Genomic DNA, 18,526 nt, shown 5'->3' with positions numbered 1-18,526 from the left:
TGGTCAATTTAAAACATTTATAATAAAAAATAGTTACTTATCAAGCTTCAAATACTCATATGGACTAAGTGTCATGTAGCACATTAACTGATTTCTATTCTGCATCTCTTTGAGATAGGTATGATTATCAAGTTTAGATTTCTGTCAGTTAGTGACCAAGCCAGAGTTCATTAAATTACAAAGGACCATAATTTTAACCTTTATACATTGCGTTATTAACCGTATTATTATTCTTTTGGCGAATGTATTGGCTTCTCCTGCTCCGTCACCCCTGACAATAAAAAATACCATCCCAAAATGATCCAGTGAGCTTTTAGAGGTCAAACTTTTTTTTTTTGAACAATATGCATTTTTCTCTTACCCCCTCGGTCCTTATGTAATTCTTGTTGTGAGGTAGGTCCATACCACATAGAATTGAGTGTTTCACTCTCCCACTCAATGCATGAATCGAATCATTAACACGTTTGTATTTATTTTCAATTGCTGCCCTAACACATTACCAAAAACTTAGTGGCTTAAAACAACAGAAATGTATTATTTTTCAGTTCTGTAGGTCAGAAGTCCAATATGACTGACCAGGCTAACATCAAGGTATCTGTAAGATTGCAGGACTTCTGGAGGTTCAGTCCATTTCTTGTCTATTCAGATTATGGCAGAATTCAGTTTTTTGGTTTTGTAGGACTGAGGTTCTTGTTTCCTCACTGGCTGTGAGCTGAGGGCCATTCCCAGCTTCTAGAGGCTGCCCTCATTCCTTGGCTCCTGGCTTCCTTCCTCCCTTTTAAAAGTTAGCAGTGGTGGAGAGCCCTTTCACACTTTGAATCTCCCCTGCCCCTTCTGTTGCATCTCTTACTGATAATCTAGGGTAATCTTCCTATTATAAAGTCCTCAACCTTTATGGCTGCAAAGTCTCTTGCCACTACCATAACATAAACAGGTATAGCACCAAGAGGCGAAGATCGTGGAGGCAAAATTTCTGCCTGTAACGCCATTTTAATAGACTAATTTAATAGACATTTTAATAGACGTGACAGCTGGGGAGACATTAGTATCCTCCTCTAAAGCATAATTAGGTGAAATTGTTTAAAAGCTAGAGAGGTTCTAGGCTGGGCGCGGTGGCTCACACCTGTAATCCCAGCACTTTGGGAGGCCGAGGCAGGCAGATCACAAGGTCAGGAGATCGAGACCATCTTGGCTAACACAGTGAAACCCCATCTCTACTAAAAATACAAAAAATTAGCCAGGTGTGGATCACGCCATCGCACTCCAGCCTGGGCAACAGAGCAAGACTCCATCTCAAAACAAAAACAAAAACAAAAACAAAAAAAAGCTAGAGAGGTTCTCCGGAAGAGTTCCAAAATTAAAGGAAGTTTACATTTACTGAAAACAAATATTTTCTTTTTTGAAGAGATATTTTGACTTTAGATTTTCACATTTTTATTATAGGTCTTTATAGGTACTTTATTGCATTGTAATTTACATTTACTTTTCAAGGGAGAAAATGCCACACTTGGCTTAATAAAAATTTATAAACAAATCATTTTCTTTCATTGTTAGCTTAGTGCATGTTTGTGTGTGAGTTTACTTGTATGTGCTTGTTGTACATCCTAAAAATGAGATAGATTTTTGCTTAAAAAAAAAAAGCTAACTAAAACTCTCTGATATTGATCCTTGTGCTAAACAAATATTTGAAACCCCTTGGGAGGAAATTATGTTCTTGTTTTTGTTTTTGTTGTAGGATTGCTTGAACTCCTGTTTACCTTTCGCAGTGAGACAAATGGTTCTTTGATTTTGTAATATTGCCAGCAGAGTAAATGCATGGCCATCATTCAAGCTCGATATCAGAATTTTCACACTAGAGTCTCTTGAGTGTACAATTCGTGTTCCCTACACTATTTCCAAGTGTGATATATCCTCTGATTTCAACTTAGAAAATTAGTGTTCTTGAGCCAGGCATTAAAACAGTTTCATTTTTGGTGCCAGGTGCCACCTGTGGTCACATACTTGTTTTTCCCACACCTTTCCTAGCACCTCTCGATAGATCTTTGTTTGGCTTTTTCCCCTTCGTTGTTCAGGGTGGTTTAGAGCTATAAAGGCAGCATATGTTCAGTCAGTACTATAGGCTGCTTTCACTGATTTATTTTTAACTTTCAATCCCTTCTTGACTTAAGTAATTGCTCTGGTAAGAAGCTATTATCTAATTTTAAATTGTGCATGTTTAACCTCCCAGCCGCCATAACAAGTATTTTTTTAAATCAGCGTAGCTGCAGAGTAGCATAATTTTCACCTTTGGCCCATTGAACCTGAACCCTTATTCCTGGTTTTTCTTATGTACATGCTGTGACTTTTAGAAGATTTCTGTGCTTCTTAATTTGGAAAGATACAGATTTTTTTTCAGTTTTATTTCACAGTGGTCAGTTATAATGAAATAACCATCTGCTTAAATGCAAGAGACAAGAACTACTTGGGTTTGAATTCCAGGTCTACAGCTTACCAGTTTTATGATCCTTGGCAAGTTACCCGACCGACTTCCCTATGCCTTCTCTCTAAAGCAGTATAATAGTTGAAACATCTCATAAAACTACCTTATAATAGTCCCCGTTTCACTGGACTGTGAGCCCCACAAGATCAACGATTTGTCCTGTTTACTTCTGTCACCACGGGACCTAGAATTGTGTACCATGCAACAGGGTATGGTAAACTTTTGTTAAAATTCAGCAAGATAATACATAGAATGCATTGAACACAGGGTCTGGAGCACAGCAGCAATAACAATAAAATATGCTTAGGTGTTTTTCCTCGGCATTATTAAAGCTCTTAAATGTTATTGGTTGCACTTCAAAGATGACAAATTTTATTTTATGTCTTTAGCAGAAGAAATATTGATCTCCTACTCAGCCATTCTATATTGACCTCAGTTAATACTACTTACAATGAAATAAATTTGGCCTCTCTCCATTCTGTCTGCCAACATAATTTCTGGGCTGACTCATGAGTATGAAGGAAAGAATGGAAATTAAGTCCTATTTCCTGAAGTTGTGTGTGTGTGTGTGTGTGTGTGTGTGTGTGTGTGTTTACATCAAACTGAGGTGTAAGATGATTTGTCTCCTTTTAATTTTCCCAACAAGGAATATTCAAAGCTTTCTTTTCTGTAGTTTGCTCTGATTCTAAGAGAAAGAAACTGTATTTCTAAACTCAGTTCGTTTGTTTGTACTCTCGGACTTAAAACACTCTCACTCAGCTGTCCTAAGTAATAGTTTTAAAAGGACTTTTTTTTTTTTTCATTTTGTTTTCCAGATGGATTTTTGTAGAGTTTCTATAAGTGCTACAGAATTTTAAAGCAAAAGGGACCTCAGAGATCAGCTCATCTTTCTCATCACTGTATCTTACAGATGAGGGAAGGAAATGAAAAGAGAAGTTAAATGGTCCTAACTAATGTTAGTGGCAAATGTAAGATGTGAAAGAGATTTATCTTTCACTGGTTTTGTGCTGCCTCCCTTGTTTAAAAAACACACAAAAAAGCAATCCAAAGCTAACCACATATGAGGATGCTTCAGTCATTTTGTTTTCTTTTTTCATTCAAATCTTTGCAGAGATTACAGTGCTAAAATGTTAGCTAAACTATTCCATATATAACCTTCTCTGATTAAAATTATTAATTTAGTGATATCTTCTATAATAGCAACATGTTAGTGGAACTTGTTGGTTCTCTTAAACATATTGCAGAACTTCTAAATATCAGTCTTCATTTTATTCAGGATAAAGATTAGAATATATTTGTTTTTTATGGAGTATATACCATATAAAACTTTTCTCATATAGCTAGAACAGGTCAATGTAATGAAAGGGATTTTTACATATGGATGACTGCCTTAGTATGTTTTAATGTAATATTAATATAGAATAAAGAAAGGTCAGGTAAGATTTTTAGTTGTTACCAGTTTTCCTCTAATGTCAGCCTCTGTTTTTTATAATGTTATCATCCATTTCCTACTTTTATTCATGTCCGAAGGTTAAAGTGGCGAAAGTATCTGCTATTGCAAAATGTACTCTCATTTTACCTAAAATCATAAATTCTTGAAAGATAAGTGGAATTGCATGTGCTGTAGTCTTCAAGCTTCTCACTACATAGGACAGTAATTCCCATGATCATTTTAATGTCTAATCATATCACTCCATAACTCTCTTTTCTTGTACAGCTGTTAAAAGAAGTCACAACATTCTTGAGGCAACAGTAATCGTAGACACAGCTGTCATGAATCTCTGAAAAAGGTTTTTGGAAATAATTATATCTTCATTAATTTTGAAATGTTGAAAACATATCACTGCATTTAAATGTACTGCAAATTTTCCTGAGCACTTAAACTTTTAGGCCTCTCTGCTACAGAGAGAGAGGTAAGGACGAATCAGTTTATGTGATGGGGCTGAACCTCTTTGCTCAGTGTCAGTCAGCGTAAGAGTCCTTGTCCAGAACGGAGGGGCATATGAGGAAGCATGTCAGGAGACAGTAGAACCTCCCTCTTAGGCCTGTGTTCCCTAGTGAATTATGAATTTATCCTATTAATAATTATACTGCAGAATACAAACTTACTCATCTTATATAATGACTGTTGGAAATGTGTTGATCAAAGAGGTGAGTAGCATCCTTAGCTTTACGTTTTAATATATACTAATGAATATATGTGGTTTAAATATTGAAATAAAACATGCTTACTTAATATAAAGAGGCTTGTTATTTATAATATTAAGAATCAGTATCTAAATTTAAAGTATCAGTGTTAACTGAGTGTGTAACTTTTTGCAGTGACCTCCAGCAGCTCACTGAAAAAGGATTTTTGTACATTAACATTTTTTACATTTTAAGTTTAGCTTAGTAGAATTCCTAATCATTCTTTTCCTCTGCTCCCTTCACTTGGGGGTCGTCCTTGAGTTCAGTTTGTGTTGCAGTTAAGGTGTTATGCTGGGGCTAATCTCTGTAAAATGCTAGCATTTGTTCTTCTTTTTCCTTATCATCAATCTTTCACACTCATATCAAACCCCTAATGTATCAGCAGGTTTCCCAGAGCTACTGGTTAAAATTACCTTTGCTTTTGGTAAACTCTGAACCTTCAAGCCTCAGTGTTTTCAGTTGCCCCCCTGTGGATTCCGTGAAGCCTCTCTCTGCACATTCCTCACTGCCAGTCACTTGCTTTATGTCCTGAAACCAGGAGCAGAGCCCGTTTATTATTCCAACTGTACCTACCATCCTTCCTTAAATGGAGAGAATGTGTAAATATTTCCAATAATTGGTGTCACTTATGCAAACTACAGGTGAAAGTAGTTAGAACTCCCAAAGCTAGATAGCTTGTGTTTATTTTACACAGTAATAATACAGATTCTTTAAACCTAGCTGTTTTCCAAAGTTCTTTGCTTTTCTGACACTATAGAAATTGGCATATTTACCTGTTTATCTTCAAAGTAAATGCTACTATTAAATAATTTATGTCTTAAAGTTTGTCTCGTTAATTTTCGTATATTAGTAATTTGTATTTTATATAAGTTTCTTATCCTTCTGTTTGCATACTTTTTTTTTTAACTTTGTCACTTTCATAAATACTTTTCTTTCATCCAGTCTGACTAGGGCTATCTATGATTAGTAAAAATGGATTCCGATACAGGTAGGATATCATGGGGCATGGTACATGATGTTTTCACCTTTAGCTTAGTATAATTTCCACACATAACTATTAGGTTATAACTTTATTCTTTTGGCAAACTGACTCCTGCCTTTGAGTATAGTGCTTTGATTATTGGTGTGAGTCTTTTTGTTGCTTCTGACGAAAGACCCCTATTCAGTCTTGTTAGTCTTATTTAAGATTTATAGTAAACACCTGGGGAGGTCTTAAAAATTAATAGAAAAAGGGGAATGCCCTTTTCTCCTTGAATAGCAACATATTTTTGGTAGCCCTTCCCTCAGGTAAATAAGATTCTAAATGTTCGTAAACTTTGACTTTCTATTTGGCAAAAAGCCTTAGACTAATGATGATGAAATAGCCGTCTGAGTCTGAAATTAAAGATACTCACTTTGAAAGTCACTTAAATATTTTTACACTTCAAAGTGTAACATATATGCTTTTGTTTATGTTCAAGTGTTTAATAGCATCTTCTAAAACAGTCATAAAAAAAGAAAAAGTATTAGCACATCAAAGCAAGCAAACAAAAACAAAAATTATCTTGAGTGTCTTGTCTCTAAAAAGGTCTCAGTAGTAACAATAACTCAAGACATTTTTCCAGAGATGCCAGTGCCCTTTCACATTTGTTATTATATAATCCTTTGATGTACAAAAGTCTGTGGTATTCTTTCTAAAGTGGAAGTAAGGCATCAAGTGTTATATCATTTGTTAACAGCCACGCTGTGTTCTAAAGGATGTTTCTGTAAAAGTTAACAAATATGATTCATTTACTCATACTGTACTAAATTGTTATATAATACTATTTATTTTTAAATAAACTATCATGCTTAATTATTTGGGATATTCAAGCCATATTTTAAAAAAAAAATAAAGCCAATGTGAATCATTTAAGTAGGTATTCTTAGCAGAATTACCTTTTTTCCCTTAGTTATGCTCCGTTGATTCTTCTTGGATTGATCAAAAGGAAATAAAGTTTAACCCACCACATTGTTTAGTGCAGTTGTTAATGTACTATTTAAGGGTCAAGGAGTAAAGAAGAAATTAAAAAGTTTTTAGTATTCTCAAGAACAGCTTTCTGATACTAATGAATTATTTTGGTGATGTTTTTAAATTCAAAATTTTGTATATAGTTTCTTACCGCAGCTGCATCTTTATTTTTATATACCTCTTATTTTATTTGGTTTGTTTTTTTGCAGTTGGTACGCCTTATTACATGTCTCCAGAGAGAATACATGAAAATGGATACAACTTCAAATCTGACATCTGGTCTCTTGGCTGTCTACTATATGAGGTAGGTAATGTTGATAAATTCCAAATATTGATGCAGTTTTACTTAGTATATTTCCTCTATCCTTATAGTATATACTTACTTTTTTCTGGATGTTTAAGAATCACCTTTTTAATTATGAAGAATTTTCGTTGGGTTAATAACTTTGTATAATGGAATTTAATAACTATACATTCCTACACATCTAATATATTTTTAAATTGTGTTCTTTTGATGAGAAGTTTATTTTTAAAGCATTAACTTTTATGTTAATATAATGCCTTTCTGATATCTTGCATTTGTAAAAATATACGTTTGAACATCTATAAATCTTGATCCATAAATTACAGGAGAGGCATAATGGATTGGATTTAATATATGAAAGTATAGTAAATATCTTTATCAATATTTTATTTCACTTTTACACAGGTGTAATTTAGCATTAAGGATAGTATGCAAACAGATAGTTCTTCTAGGTTATTAGTTTAGTTTCCATGAGTAATAATTTGTATTGGTAAAGCTCAGTGAAATACTATCTCTTTTGTTCTACTGGTGAACATTTATCAAAGGAAGATGGAATCATGTAGGTAGGTCCTCTAGAAATGTTGCACTGTAATAATTTGGGTGGATAAAAGAAAGCATGTTAGTAACACATTTTACATCTTTGTTGGTATAAAAGTATCTCAAGCTAGTGACTTCTGTAATTTTGTTTTTTTAATTGAATGATAATTTTCCTAGGAATATAGACTTTGAGTCAAAGCTGTTAATTAAAAATTAGTCTATGTCTAAGTAGGTTTTAATAAAGTGAGGAAATGTAATACATGGAAGCATTTTCATATCCCTGTGTAGGAATCATTTTCATATCTCTGTGTATATGAGAGAAGTCTAAAGAGGACAGAAACCAATGCATTTCCTACTATATCTATTTTCTGTCTCTTATCCTCCAGAATTAAATGAAATATATGATGAAGTCATCTATTTTAATTGTGCTACCATTACTTGGAAGTAGAGCATTAGGAGGTGTTTTTTGACTTTTTAAAAATATATGTCATGATCTTTTATTATTTTATTCATTGCAGATTCAAATTTCCTTAATTTAAGTAACCTGAAATTATTTGTTTTGTCCTTCCTACTAAAGTGACTAACAACTACTTAAAATGAAAGGATTTTTAAATATTCTTAAATAAACTCATACTTTGGATAATTTTTGTTATGAAAAATTATGAGTCAGTAATGTAACAAAACATGTTTTTATATGTGCACATGAGATTACAAGAAATTATGCTCACTGTGTTATATTTTGTTAATAATTTGGTACAATGCTAAAAACTGGATTGTTTATATTGTTACTATAATGTTTAAAAGTTAGTCACTCTGTACATTTAAAATATTTTATATTTGTTTAGTTAACCTTAGATTCCTTTAGGGCATAGTCTAATATTATCAAAGCAACATTTTCTCTTCAAATTCCTAAAAGTAAACAGCAAATTGGTTTCCAATAACTACATTAAATTTAGCAATAAAAAAGAAAAAGTTCAATTGAGGTAATAAGTGGTTTTTGAGAGGAAGTTTGCATAATTCTTTTAGATCTAGCATACTCATGTCAAAACGGAAATAATTTATCACATTTTGAATTTGCCTTTGAGAGACGGTGTCCCATTTTTGTGTGGACTTAAAATGCCACAAAAATAAAAATAACATCTTTGGACATTCCTACATCCATGAGTTATATGTATTGTGGATGATTTTGAGTTAAAGTATCTATCATGCTAACGTTAGTTTTCATTTCAATGCATTTTCTTGATTTATCCATGCAAATCTTTTAGAACTAGAATTTTTCTAAAGCTTTAATTTAAATTTATGTTCTATCTCCTTTCAGTTATGTTTCAATGTACTGTTAATAGAAATACCTAACAGTTTGGCTTTTAAAAAGTGGTCATAACATCACGTATTTTGTATTGTACCCACTAAAAAATTACTATTAACAATGAAGACATAGGAAGCCTTTTTTGAAAATGTATTTTAAACTCAGAAAATTAGACTTTCAAATATTCCTGAAACCTCAAAAAAAAAAAAAAACAAAACTAGCAGTACAGTTTTAATTGATATGCAACAAAGTAGACTTTACTAATTAAAATCAAGATGCTGTGCTTTTGCTACACGGACCTTTACATGGAAAAGTAGGTTTTACACATTTCCTTTATTGTTCAGCGCAGCAATTGCATCCTTACAGGGTTGTAGGTTGGTGGCTTACAGTTCAAAAAAAAAGAGAGCTGCCACCAGCCCCGAAGACAGACAGTGGGCTTTCGTCCCTCCGACACCCCCAGAATACTAATCAGGAAAGTCAGACCCTGGAGGTCAGGGAGTAAGTCAATCATTCTAGCGATCGTCTCAGTGTGGAGGATCAAATTAGCCTGAAAAATTCAGCTGCTGGGAGGAGAGGGCGAGCAGCTGTCAGGGGCAGCATCGAGATGCACTAATGAACCAGATGAATAGTGCAAAAGCTTGAAAATAAAAACAGGACAGTTGACATTTTTCATCTGTCAAAGCAGGAGATGCATGAAAATATACTATTCCTGTTTAACTCCTTAGGGGACATTCAGATTTTTTTTTTTTTTTAACACTGCAGTACTGAGAAAAAGGACTATAATGAATGCCTAGAATATGATAATGAATATATGTACATTTACTTAAGGTTTTGCAAACACAGAGAGACTATAGTTTATATATACAGTGTATTTTTAAGGTAACATTTATCTTAAAGTGTCCTTGCATTTAAAACAAAAACCACTATTATTATTATTATTATTATTATTGTAGTTCTTTTAGAGATTTCCTCTCAGAGTGTTTAATATGATTAGGGGCATTCAGATTGTTTTTAACTTTTTTCTTGTCATGTGAAACAACTCTTCCTAAGGTACTTCTATATAGTTGTGTGCACGTTTTATGTAAAACATAAGCAAGATAAAAATGTGTTGAGCTACTTTCCAGTTTTGATTTCCAATCCCATCCCCTTCTCATCAAGGCTCTGAAGGAGTTAAAGCTCTGTCTGGAGCACAGAAGACAGATGAGAGCCATTTTCAGCTTGTCCTGTCCCCACTGACGCTCACTGAGTAGCACAGCATGGACTAGCGTGTTTCACACACACTCTGCCTGTCTGGGGAATGTACACATTGTCCTTCCAAAATCAAACTTATTAGCACATGTAGAAAAGGGTGACTGACTTTGGGGCAGCCTGGCACTCCGTGTTGTATTCTTGCTGCTGCGGTTCAAAGATTTAGAAGGTTTTGAACAGGATGCGAACATTTTAAATTGAATTTTTAGTTTGTAACACTGCTTACCACAGTACTTGCTTGCACTTTAAATGTCAAGTTAGAACCTTGTCTTAAAATAAATTTAAATTCAATAATGTCTTTTTTAAAGTTGTTCATCCTTTGGGTCGTGTTTTTCTGCATAAAAATCTCATTGGAAGCCTTGAATTACAGCTATGACTCATTGAGCTTTCGAACATATTTAATTTAATGTTTTTGGGACATTATCAAAAGAAAAGAGTTCTAATTCATTGTAAACTATTTGGGGATCAGTTATTGCATTTAAATTGAAAAGACTTTTTTCTCAGAATAACCTTTATCTTCAGAAACTATTATGCAAGAGAAAATGCTCTGCATTCTCTTCCCTATGCTAGATTATAATTCAGTTTTAACTTCAGTTTCATGTTTGTTCTGTATGGTTGAGCTACACCTTGTGATGACTGTTTTGTTGTGAGATATAGTAGTTGTTTTTGTGTCGTTATAGGTACAAAGAGTTTTTAAATTATGTGTTATTTTTCTTTATGTTGCACTTGTATTTAAAGAAATATGCTAACTAATTCTCTATTTTAGGGAATTTTAAATGTTGGAAAAAAAATAACCAAAAGTTGTAGTAAGATTTTTAACTCAATAAATTTCCTCAGAAGGGGATATTCATAAAAATCAAAATGCCCAGATAACTCTATTTAAAATATTTCTAATTATTTTCTACCCCCGTGTAATATACTTGATGAAATCACCTTTTAATTTACCATCTAACTATATCAGTTTCATTGGGGGCATTTTACAGATGGCTGCATTACAGAGTCCCTTCTATGGTGACAAAATGAATTTATACTCACTGTGTAAGAAGATAGAACAGTGTGACTACCCACCTCTTCCTTCAGATCACTATTCAGAAGAAGTAAGTCATTTTCAGTCCACATGTTCTTCTGTTGTCCATTTTGCTAACATTTTTATTTTACTAAGAAATTTTACTTTATCCAGACATGAAAATGAATGGTATAGGTAGCAGAACTAGCACTTTTTAATTCTGCTTTCATTCTCTTGGAGACTTGCTCTCTAAAGAGTTGACTATGCAATTGATAATGTGTAGTGCAACACAACACAGCATGTGGTGTAAAATTGGCCACTTTCTAGGTGTGATAAGAATAGTAGCTGACTCTACAGTGTACTGAACGGTGCAAAGGGCAGAGTTAATACTCATACGTAGGCTCTAGTTAATCATCATGTCTGATGGCCCTTCCTAACAGGGCTAACTCCTTATTCTCACAGCCCCAGACCAGACCAGCACACAGTTGTAATTTTCTATTTTGGCAGAACTTCCCTTTCGTCCATGTTTTCCAAAACTCAAAACGCGCATCTCTTAACTACATATCTCTGAGCCTTATTATTTAAGCTTTACCTTCCCTCCGTTGACTATACCTGTCCTATCATCACCTCACTGCCATACTCAGATTCTACTGGGGAAATGTTTCGAGGTTATCATTGTAGACATGTTTAAAAGGTGTGTTAGTTGTGGCTGAAAATCTTAGAAGGCTACCTTATTAAGATCTGAATCTGAATGCTTGCTTGCTTTGGTAACCCACTGAAGTGAGTTGTTTTGGCTCTACCCAATGTCCAGTCTTTCGTTGAACAAAACATCTCCCATTTTAGCCTAACGTATCATCATTTTACCAATATTTAAGGAGGATGTATGCAGAATAGCAGTATCTCAGGTCAACTAAAATGTTTCATATTAGCTCTTTATGGAATACTCGTCAGGGACCTACCAAGAGAAAATAGTGTGTTGAGTTAGGACATCGCACCTTCTCATGAGCAACAGATTTTTTGCCTCAGGAAAATGGAAAGGAGAAAAGGAAAAATATAAAACAATTATAGTGTTCACTTATTAGGTAATCATGTCAGTCTTTCTATTGTGAAACGAATAGCATTGGGTCTTAGTATTATGTAAGGAAATTTGAGTTCGTGTAACTTGAATAATAAATATCTCTAAAGAATTTTCACCACATGTAAAGCATTTGTGTTCCTAGAATATAATAGGCACTTTTTCTTCTGGTAGTTTTGATACTGATAATCAGTGATGCCTGTTTTTTTTCTCCATAGCATTTGTATTCAGGTAATTAGAATAAACTGTTACACAGCAGTGATGATAATTTAAAAGTATTATCTTTATTTGATGTTAATACTATTATGTTAGCCATTTTTAATTACTATTTTGGGTATAGACTATAAATATGGCATTTCACAAAACCAACTTCAGAACTATAGGCCTGGAAATACAGTAGGGTGTGAACAATAATGCAAAATGATAGCAAGAATGTCAGGGGCCTTTCTTTGTTGTGTCATTCATGCTGTCTTCTTTTTTCCATGAAGCGCATGAATATTTCACATATCTGCATCCTCATCCCCTATTCTTCTTGACTAATTTTCAGACTGTCTGAATTTGCATTTCACATGGTAGCTGATTAGGAGATGCCGAGTGCAGCAGTGAAGCCTCAGCAGGCGGTTACCATGGTGACCTTCAGCAGGATTTTAATGATGATACCACTAGTGGTTCGTTGAAGTCGGCCTGCCTGCAGGGCTACTTCACTGCAGCTAAGTGTGAAGTTGGATATGCGGATTCTCAGCCAAGGGGCAAATATCAAAGTCTGGCCCAGATAGAAGGTCTTAGAGTTGGGAAAGGAAAATAGATTCCACTTTTTACTTCACACTATATAGTTACCAGTTTCGAAAAGAGCTGTAAAGCAAAACACATTATATGGTGTACTTTCCAAAAAAATGTGATTCCTTGTATTGGTAAAATCTGTTGTCATTCCCTGATGAAATAGAAAGCTGTAGTTTCTAGGTAAATGTGGAAAATAATTCTTACTAAAGAAATGAATATAAAAATATGCAGACTGTATAACAATGTTACTTTAATCTATTTATGTGGAAGAGTTCTCAAAACAGCTTTGAAATGCAGATGTGCTAATAAATATTTTCTCTCCTTAAGTAGGAACTCAATTTGTAAAATAATTGTTCAGAATTCATGGTAGCCAAAAATCCCAAATTTGGTAGTGCTATAATGTCTTAAATTTTTTTAATAAAGTAGACTTTTTAGATCTTTTAAAAATCCAGAATACCATTTAATTTGTTAGTACGGCAGAATACAGGAACTAATAAAAAGTGAAGTACAGAGTTTTTCAACAGTGAACTTTTAATTAAAAGACAGTTTATTTTGTTAATTTTATAGCTACAATGATAACAGAGTGTGTAACTATTTGAAAAATAAAAAAATTAAGCAAATCAACTTATCAAGTATGTATTTATGAGCTTACCAAATTTATGTAGCTACTGCCAAATTTTTAAGGTTACTGCCCAAACAAGATTTTAAGGGAGGATTTCATGAGAATACTAGCCATACCTTCCAATCAGCCTCAGTTAACAGGAATCCTCAGGAACTCTACACAATTTATTTCTAGATATAGTCATTCTGTTTAAGAACCCAGAGTTTAAAAGCTTGGGATTTTTCTTTTAATTTCCTATCTTATATTCTAAAACATATATAACAGTTAAGCATTAAAACAAAAAATGAGAAGTTTTAGAAAAATAAGCCTGAATGTCAAATCTTTTCTTTTGAATTATGCTAGTCTTAGTGTGTACAAATAATTAGGGTTCTAGATTGATATATTTCAGCTACACATAAGTGATATTAGGGAATCTGTATTTTATGGCTTACTTAAATATATTTATTTATGAGTTCTTTTGATGTTTTGTATTTTTTCCTTTTCTAGTAATGATCTCATCCATGTATCAATGGGCAATTACTATATTTAACAAGAGTCCTGGGTTGAAAAGATAGATATCTTTCCTTAGATATCTCTTAGTTTAAATGAAACTTGGTATTGTTGGTGACAGTGAAGCAAACATTTACTTATGTATAAGGAATTGTGACTCAAAAGGCCCGTCGTAAACTGACCTGGGCTCATCTCAAGAATTATTGATCATTGGATATTCTTTTCTTCTTTCTCTAACTCTTATCAATGCAAGTTCTACTAGAAGTTCCATGAATTTTCATGCTTTTATAGATGATGTTTCCTCTTTCTGAAGTACCTCTTTTTCCTGTTCTTTCCAAAGAAACTCACTCTTTTCCTTTCAAAATAGCTTGGACATAGTTTTCCTGCATAGTTTTCCCTGACCTCCTTTCTTCTCTCCCCATCGCCTCCTCCCTTGGCAGTTACGCCATGTTGTAGTAGCTTCCTTGCATGGATGCCTCCCCCTGCAGACTGTCAAGCTCCTGCCCTTGAGGATCAGTAACTCTGCTGCTTATCTGTATATCTCCAGGGCCTGGGGCCTGACACATTTTAAAAGGCCTAGTAATTGATTGATTGATTGATTGATTGATTGATTGAGGGAATGAGGGCAGGAATCTCAGAGGTAGATTAAAGGATGAACCAATAAATGACAATTGAATGAGTGAGAGAAACTTCTCCAAAGAACTCTCTGTAGAGTAAGGCAGAAAATTACTCACAAGATAGGCCAGAGGATGTGATAGTTTTCTTTTATTGATATTACTTCCTGTTTTACATAGGCATCATTTTCTCTGTAATGCCAGGTGTCCATTTACTGGGAAATAAGATAAATAGACTGTTTTCCTTCCATTTCAGTATTTGATTTCTTTGAGAGACATTGCAGTAGTCATCAAAATTATCTATTTGTTCACAAACTTATCTCATGAAACTCTAAAATAGTAAATAGCTATATTGTTAATTATTTAGAAATTTAACTGATACTGTTAAAATGTCAGCATTAATATCAAACAAAATGTATACTTCGTTTCTTTCAATACTTTTTATTTGGCATAAGAAAGGTTGACACAGTAGTGCCTCAGTGGTTGCTTTGGCATAACATTTCTGGGCCGGGCGTGGTGGCTCACGCCTGTAATCCCAGCACTTTGGGAGGCCGAGGCGGGCGGATCACAAAGTCAGGAGATTGAGACCATTCTGGCTAACACGATGAAACCCCGTCTCTACTAAAAATGCAACAAATTAGCTGGGCGTGGTGGCGGGCACCTGTAGTCCCAGCTACTCGGGAGGCTGAGGCAGGAGAATTGTGTGAACCCGGGAGGCGGAGCTTGCAGTGAGCCGAGATGGCACCACTGCACTCCAGCCTGGGCGACAGAGCGAGACTCTGTCTCAAAAACAAACAAACAAAAAAGCATAACATTTCTTTTCATGTTAGGTTTGAGGAGATAGATTTAGAAGAAAGTTCTGTAAGTTGAGTACAGGGTTTGCAGATGAAAGTTTAAGAAATGGAAATGAGAAAGAAGGATAAAGGGTGCCCTTCGTTGAAGAAAATTGAGTAGAGATAAATTGAAGACTAAAAAACAATACTTTGAGTGAAAAAGAAATTTAAGCACCTATCAAACATTGGAAAGATGGTTAAAATGTTTTTAATAAAGTAGACTATTATTACAACAGTGCTTGCTGATCTGAACTAGTGGCTATGGCAGATGTTTAGTAGTAATTTTAAATGTATTGTAAATAAAGTACTGAAGGATACAATATTTGTGGTTATTGTGATTATATTCTGATTATATTTTCAAAAACTTGATAGTTTAGTAAGTCTCATTAATGCTTTTTTAGGTGAAGAAACCAACAAAATGTGATTTTGGAATCGGAATTATTAACCCAGTGATCAGTTTCCACATTACTTAATGTCTCTTTTGTTTTACCTTAAATTTCTGTTCATTTTATGACTTTATACCTCCAGCCCACAGATAGAAAACTATTTGTTTTTTAAAAAAATCAAGTAATGAGTCCACTCAAAAAAAATTAACCCATAAAATATCAACCTGAAAGGTCACATTCAATCAAATAACTAATATGAATGAATCATAAACTTTTACCTCATAAATATATTTTGGTTTTATCTCCTTTCTATTATTTTTGACTTTCTTTCTTAGGTGGACAGAGTCCCTCTCCTTTTTTTTTTTTTTTCAAGTTAGAGAAATGGAAGGCAGGAGGGGAGGTTCTTTCTGGCTTCTCCTGGAACAGTTTAGCAGTGCAGCCTGATAATGTCTTTCCTGCTGCTTCACTCAAATGTTTAAGAATTTCTGGCATCATTTCCTATATTGTTGAAACAAGAAAAGTCTTGATTTTCTGGTGTATTTAAAATGAACACAGGGATTAAAAAGTACAGGGTTTTTTTTCCTATGGTTGATTATGTATGAATAACAAAAATAAATTTTTAATTGAACTAAACTGATTTCAGATATTTATAGGTTATTGGAGAGTATAACGTATTTATGTGGCTTTGAATAAAATTACAATACTGAATTTTTTTCAACTTTTGAAATCACATTTTCTTTAATGCGATTATCAATTTTCCTGTTAAAGAAGGGCAATGGCATCATTCCCACTTTACATATGAGTAAGTAGAGACCTAGACAATGTTTAGAGCAAACACTGGACATCACGGTGGTACCCGTGTGGCATGACATCCCCCTGTTTGTGTTACAAGAACACAGAGCCCAAAGTAAACTCTCAGGTGTTTTATGAATGAGCATTTCATGATTTTTACTCTTAGACTTACCAATTCTTTATTTTTCTCCTCTCTGTTCTTAACCCTTTCACTCACCATATTTATCTGGAATCTCCTTCCCTAGAAGCATAGCAGGTTAGAGGGCATGAGACATTTGCTTAGGCACAATGAGACATTTGCTTAACTCAGGGGCAATGTAACATTGAAAGGAAAGAATGAGGGAATGGCAGAAGGGTAGGAATTATTTCCATATATTTGAGTACGAAAAACCAAGCATATATCTCAAGATAGCAAATATGTTGATCCATAATATATTGAACAAAAAAAGTTACAGTTTGTCATAATTTTATTAATACTTTGTTTTCAAATGGCTACTGTTAAGGAAAGGAAATCACTAAATGAAAGCTTTAAAAATATAACTGAGTTTCAAACCGAATATTTATAAATAATTTTTGTTTATTTTTAAATTTAGAATATATTTAAAGAAGATTTTTAAGGGAGTTAAGTCAGTAACAAAAACCATGACCTTTGTTTTGGTTCATGAAAAGAACTGCTTTATGTAAATAAGAGAAAAAACAAGATGAAAGTATCAGGTAGAGATTATTTTTGCATCTTTGAAGTTAAATTAAGTTTATAAAACTTTTTTATTCATTTGAGCAGTCCAAATATTTTTAGTTTGTAATTGCTAGATTTACAAATTTTAATAGATCTATGTAAGTTTTCTGGAGTTGTTGCTGGAAATTAACCACAGTTGTTTAAGTTGGTGTTAGAGGATTTTTTTTCTAATACATTTTCCTGAGATTATTTAAAAGAAGGACATTATTTTATATGGCACAAATAATGTCTGAAGGTAATTCTGTACAAATATTTCTGCAGTCTCTGCAACCATGTAATCAAATGCTGAGGTAAAAGTATTTTACTTTAAAATGTAGAGAGAGATATATAATAAAATCAATAATATATAATTGTGCCATTATTTATTAAAATTAACGTATTATCTCAAACACTATTAATAACATTTGATTTTCTTTCCTATAAATTGTTTCAGTAAATTTAACATTCTCATCACAATATCAGTTGGCCACCTTGCTGAAAGTTGCCATATAAGATTAGATCTTTAAGCTTTGAATGTTCTATTTTTGTTTAAAAAATATAGTTAAGCAGTCCCTTTGTTCACCTATGCATCTGAAGCAACACTGGGGACTTGCTCCTTGAAGACATGAATCCAAAACGGTGTCCTATATTCCACATGTCCTGTGGGATCCTACAAAATCATGTAACTTTCTGTAAGACTTTCACAGTTTTCAAAAGACACTGAATGATTCTCAGCTGTGAAATATAGACATTACATTACCTTATATCTGTGTAAGATTACTTTCTTTTCCCTTTCCCTTTACCCCCAAGTCAATCACTAGTGACACTTTGGTGTACAAGTTGGATACGCCTAATCATTTTGTATAAATATCTAAAGCTCCAAAATATAGTGTACTTTAATGTATTAGACCCACTTTGGGGTGCTAAAATATGTCCTTGGGTAGATGGAAATTGGGTATATCCAGGAGGCTGACATAACATAATTGGTCTCAGAGGGATTAAGATGGGGGTGAAAAAGAAACAGTACCAATAGCACTAGTCTTTATTATTCTGTTGAGAATTGTGTTAGTGACCTAAAGCTATAATGCACAAAGAGCCCTATTGTTATTACCTGTACGTGACTGAACTTGATCTGTAATTGGGTTATCACCCTGACAACAATG

General features: G+C 33.7%; 1 protein-coding gene across 1 annotated transcript in view; it reads left to right on the top strand.

Annotated features, from left to right (window-relative positions):
- NEK7 (NIMA related kinase 7) overlaps positions 1-18,526 on the top strand; it is a 153,250-nt gene that overhangs the window by 122,720 nt on the left and 12,004 nt on the right. Inside the window, exons 8-9 of the mRNA XM_003264513.4 lie at positions 6,866-6,960; positions 11,035-11,148. Of these exons, the coding sequence (XP_003264561.1) occupies positions 6,866-6,960; positions 11,035-11,148 (209 nt within the window). The remainder of the gene's footprint in view (positions 1-6,865; positions 6,961-11,034; positions 11,149-18,526) is intronic.

The sequence above is a fragment of the Nomascus leucogenys genome, chromosome 9 (assembly GCF_006542625.1).
Source record: "Nomascus leucogenys isolate Asia chromosome 9, Asia_NLE_v1, whole genome shotgun sequence".
Classification (NCBI taxonomy): Eukaryota; Metazoa; Chordata; class Mammalia; order Primates; family Hylobatidae; genus Nomascus; species Nomascus leucogenys.
This window is presented reverse-complemented; position numbering and strand designations above follow the sequence as displayed.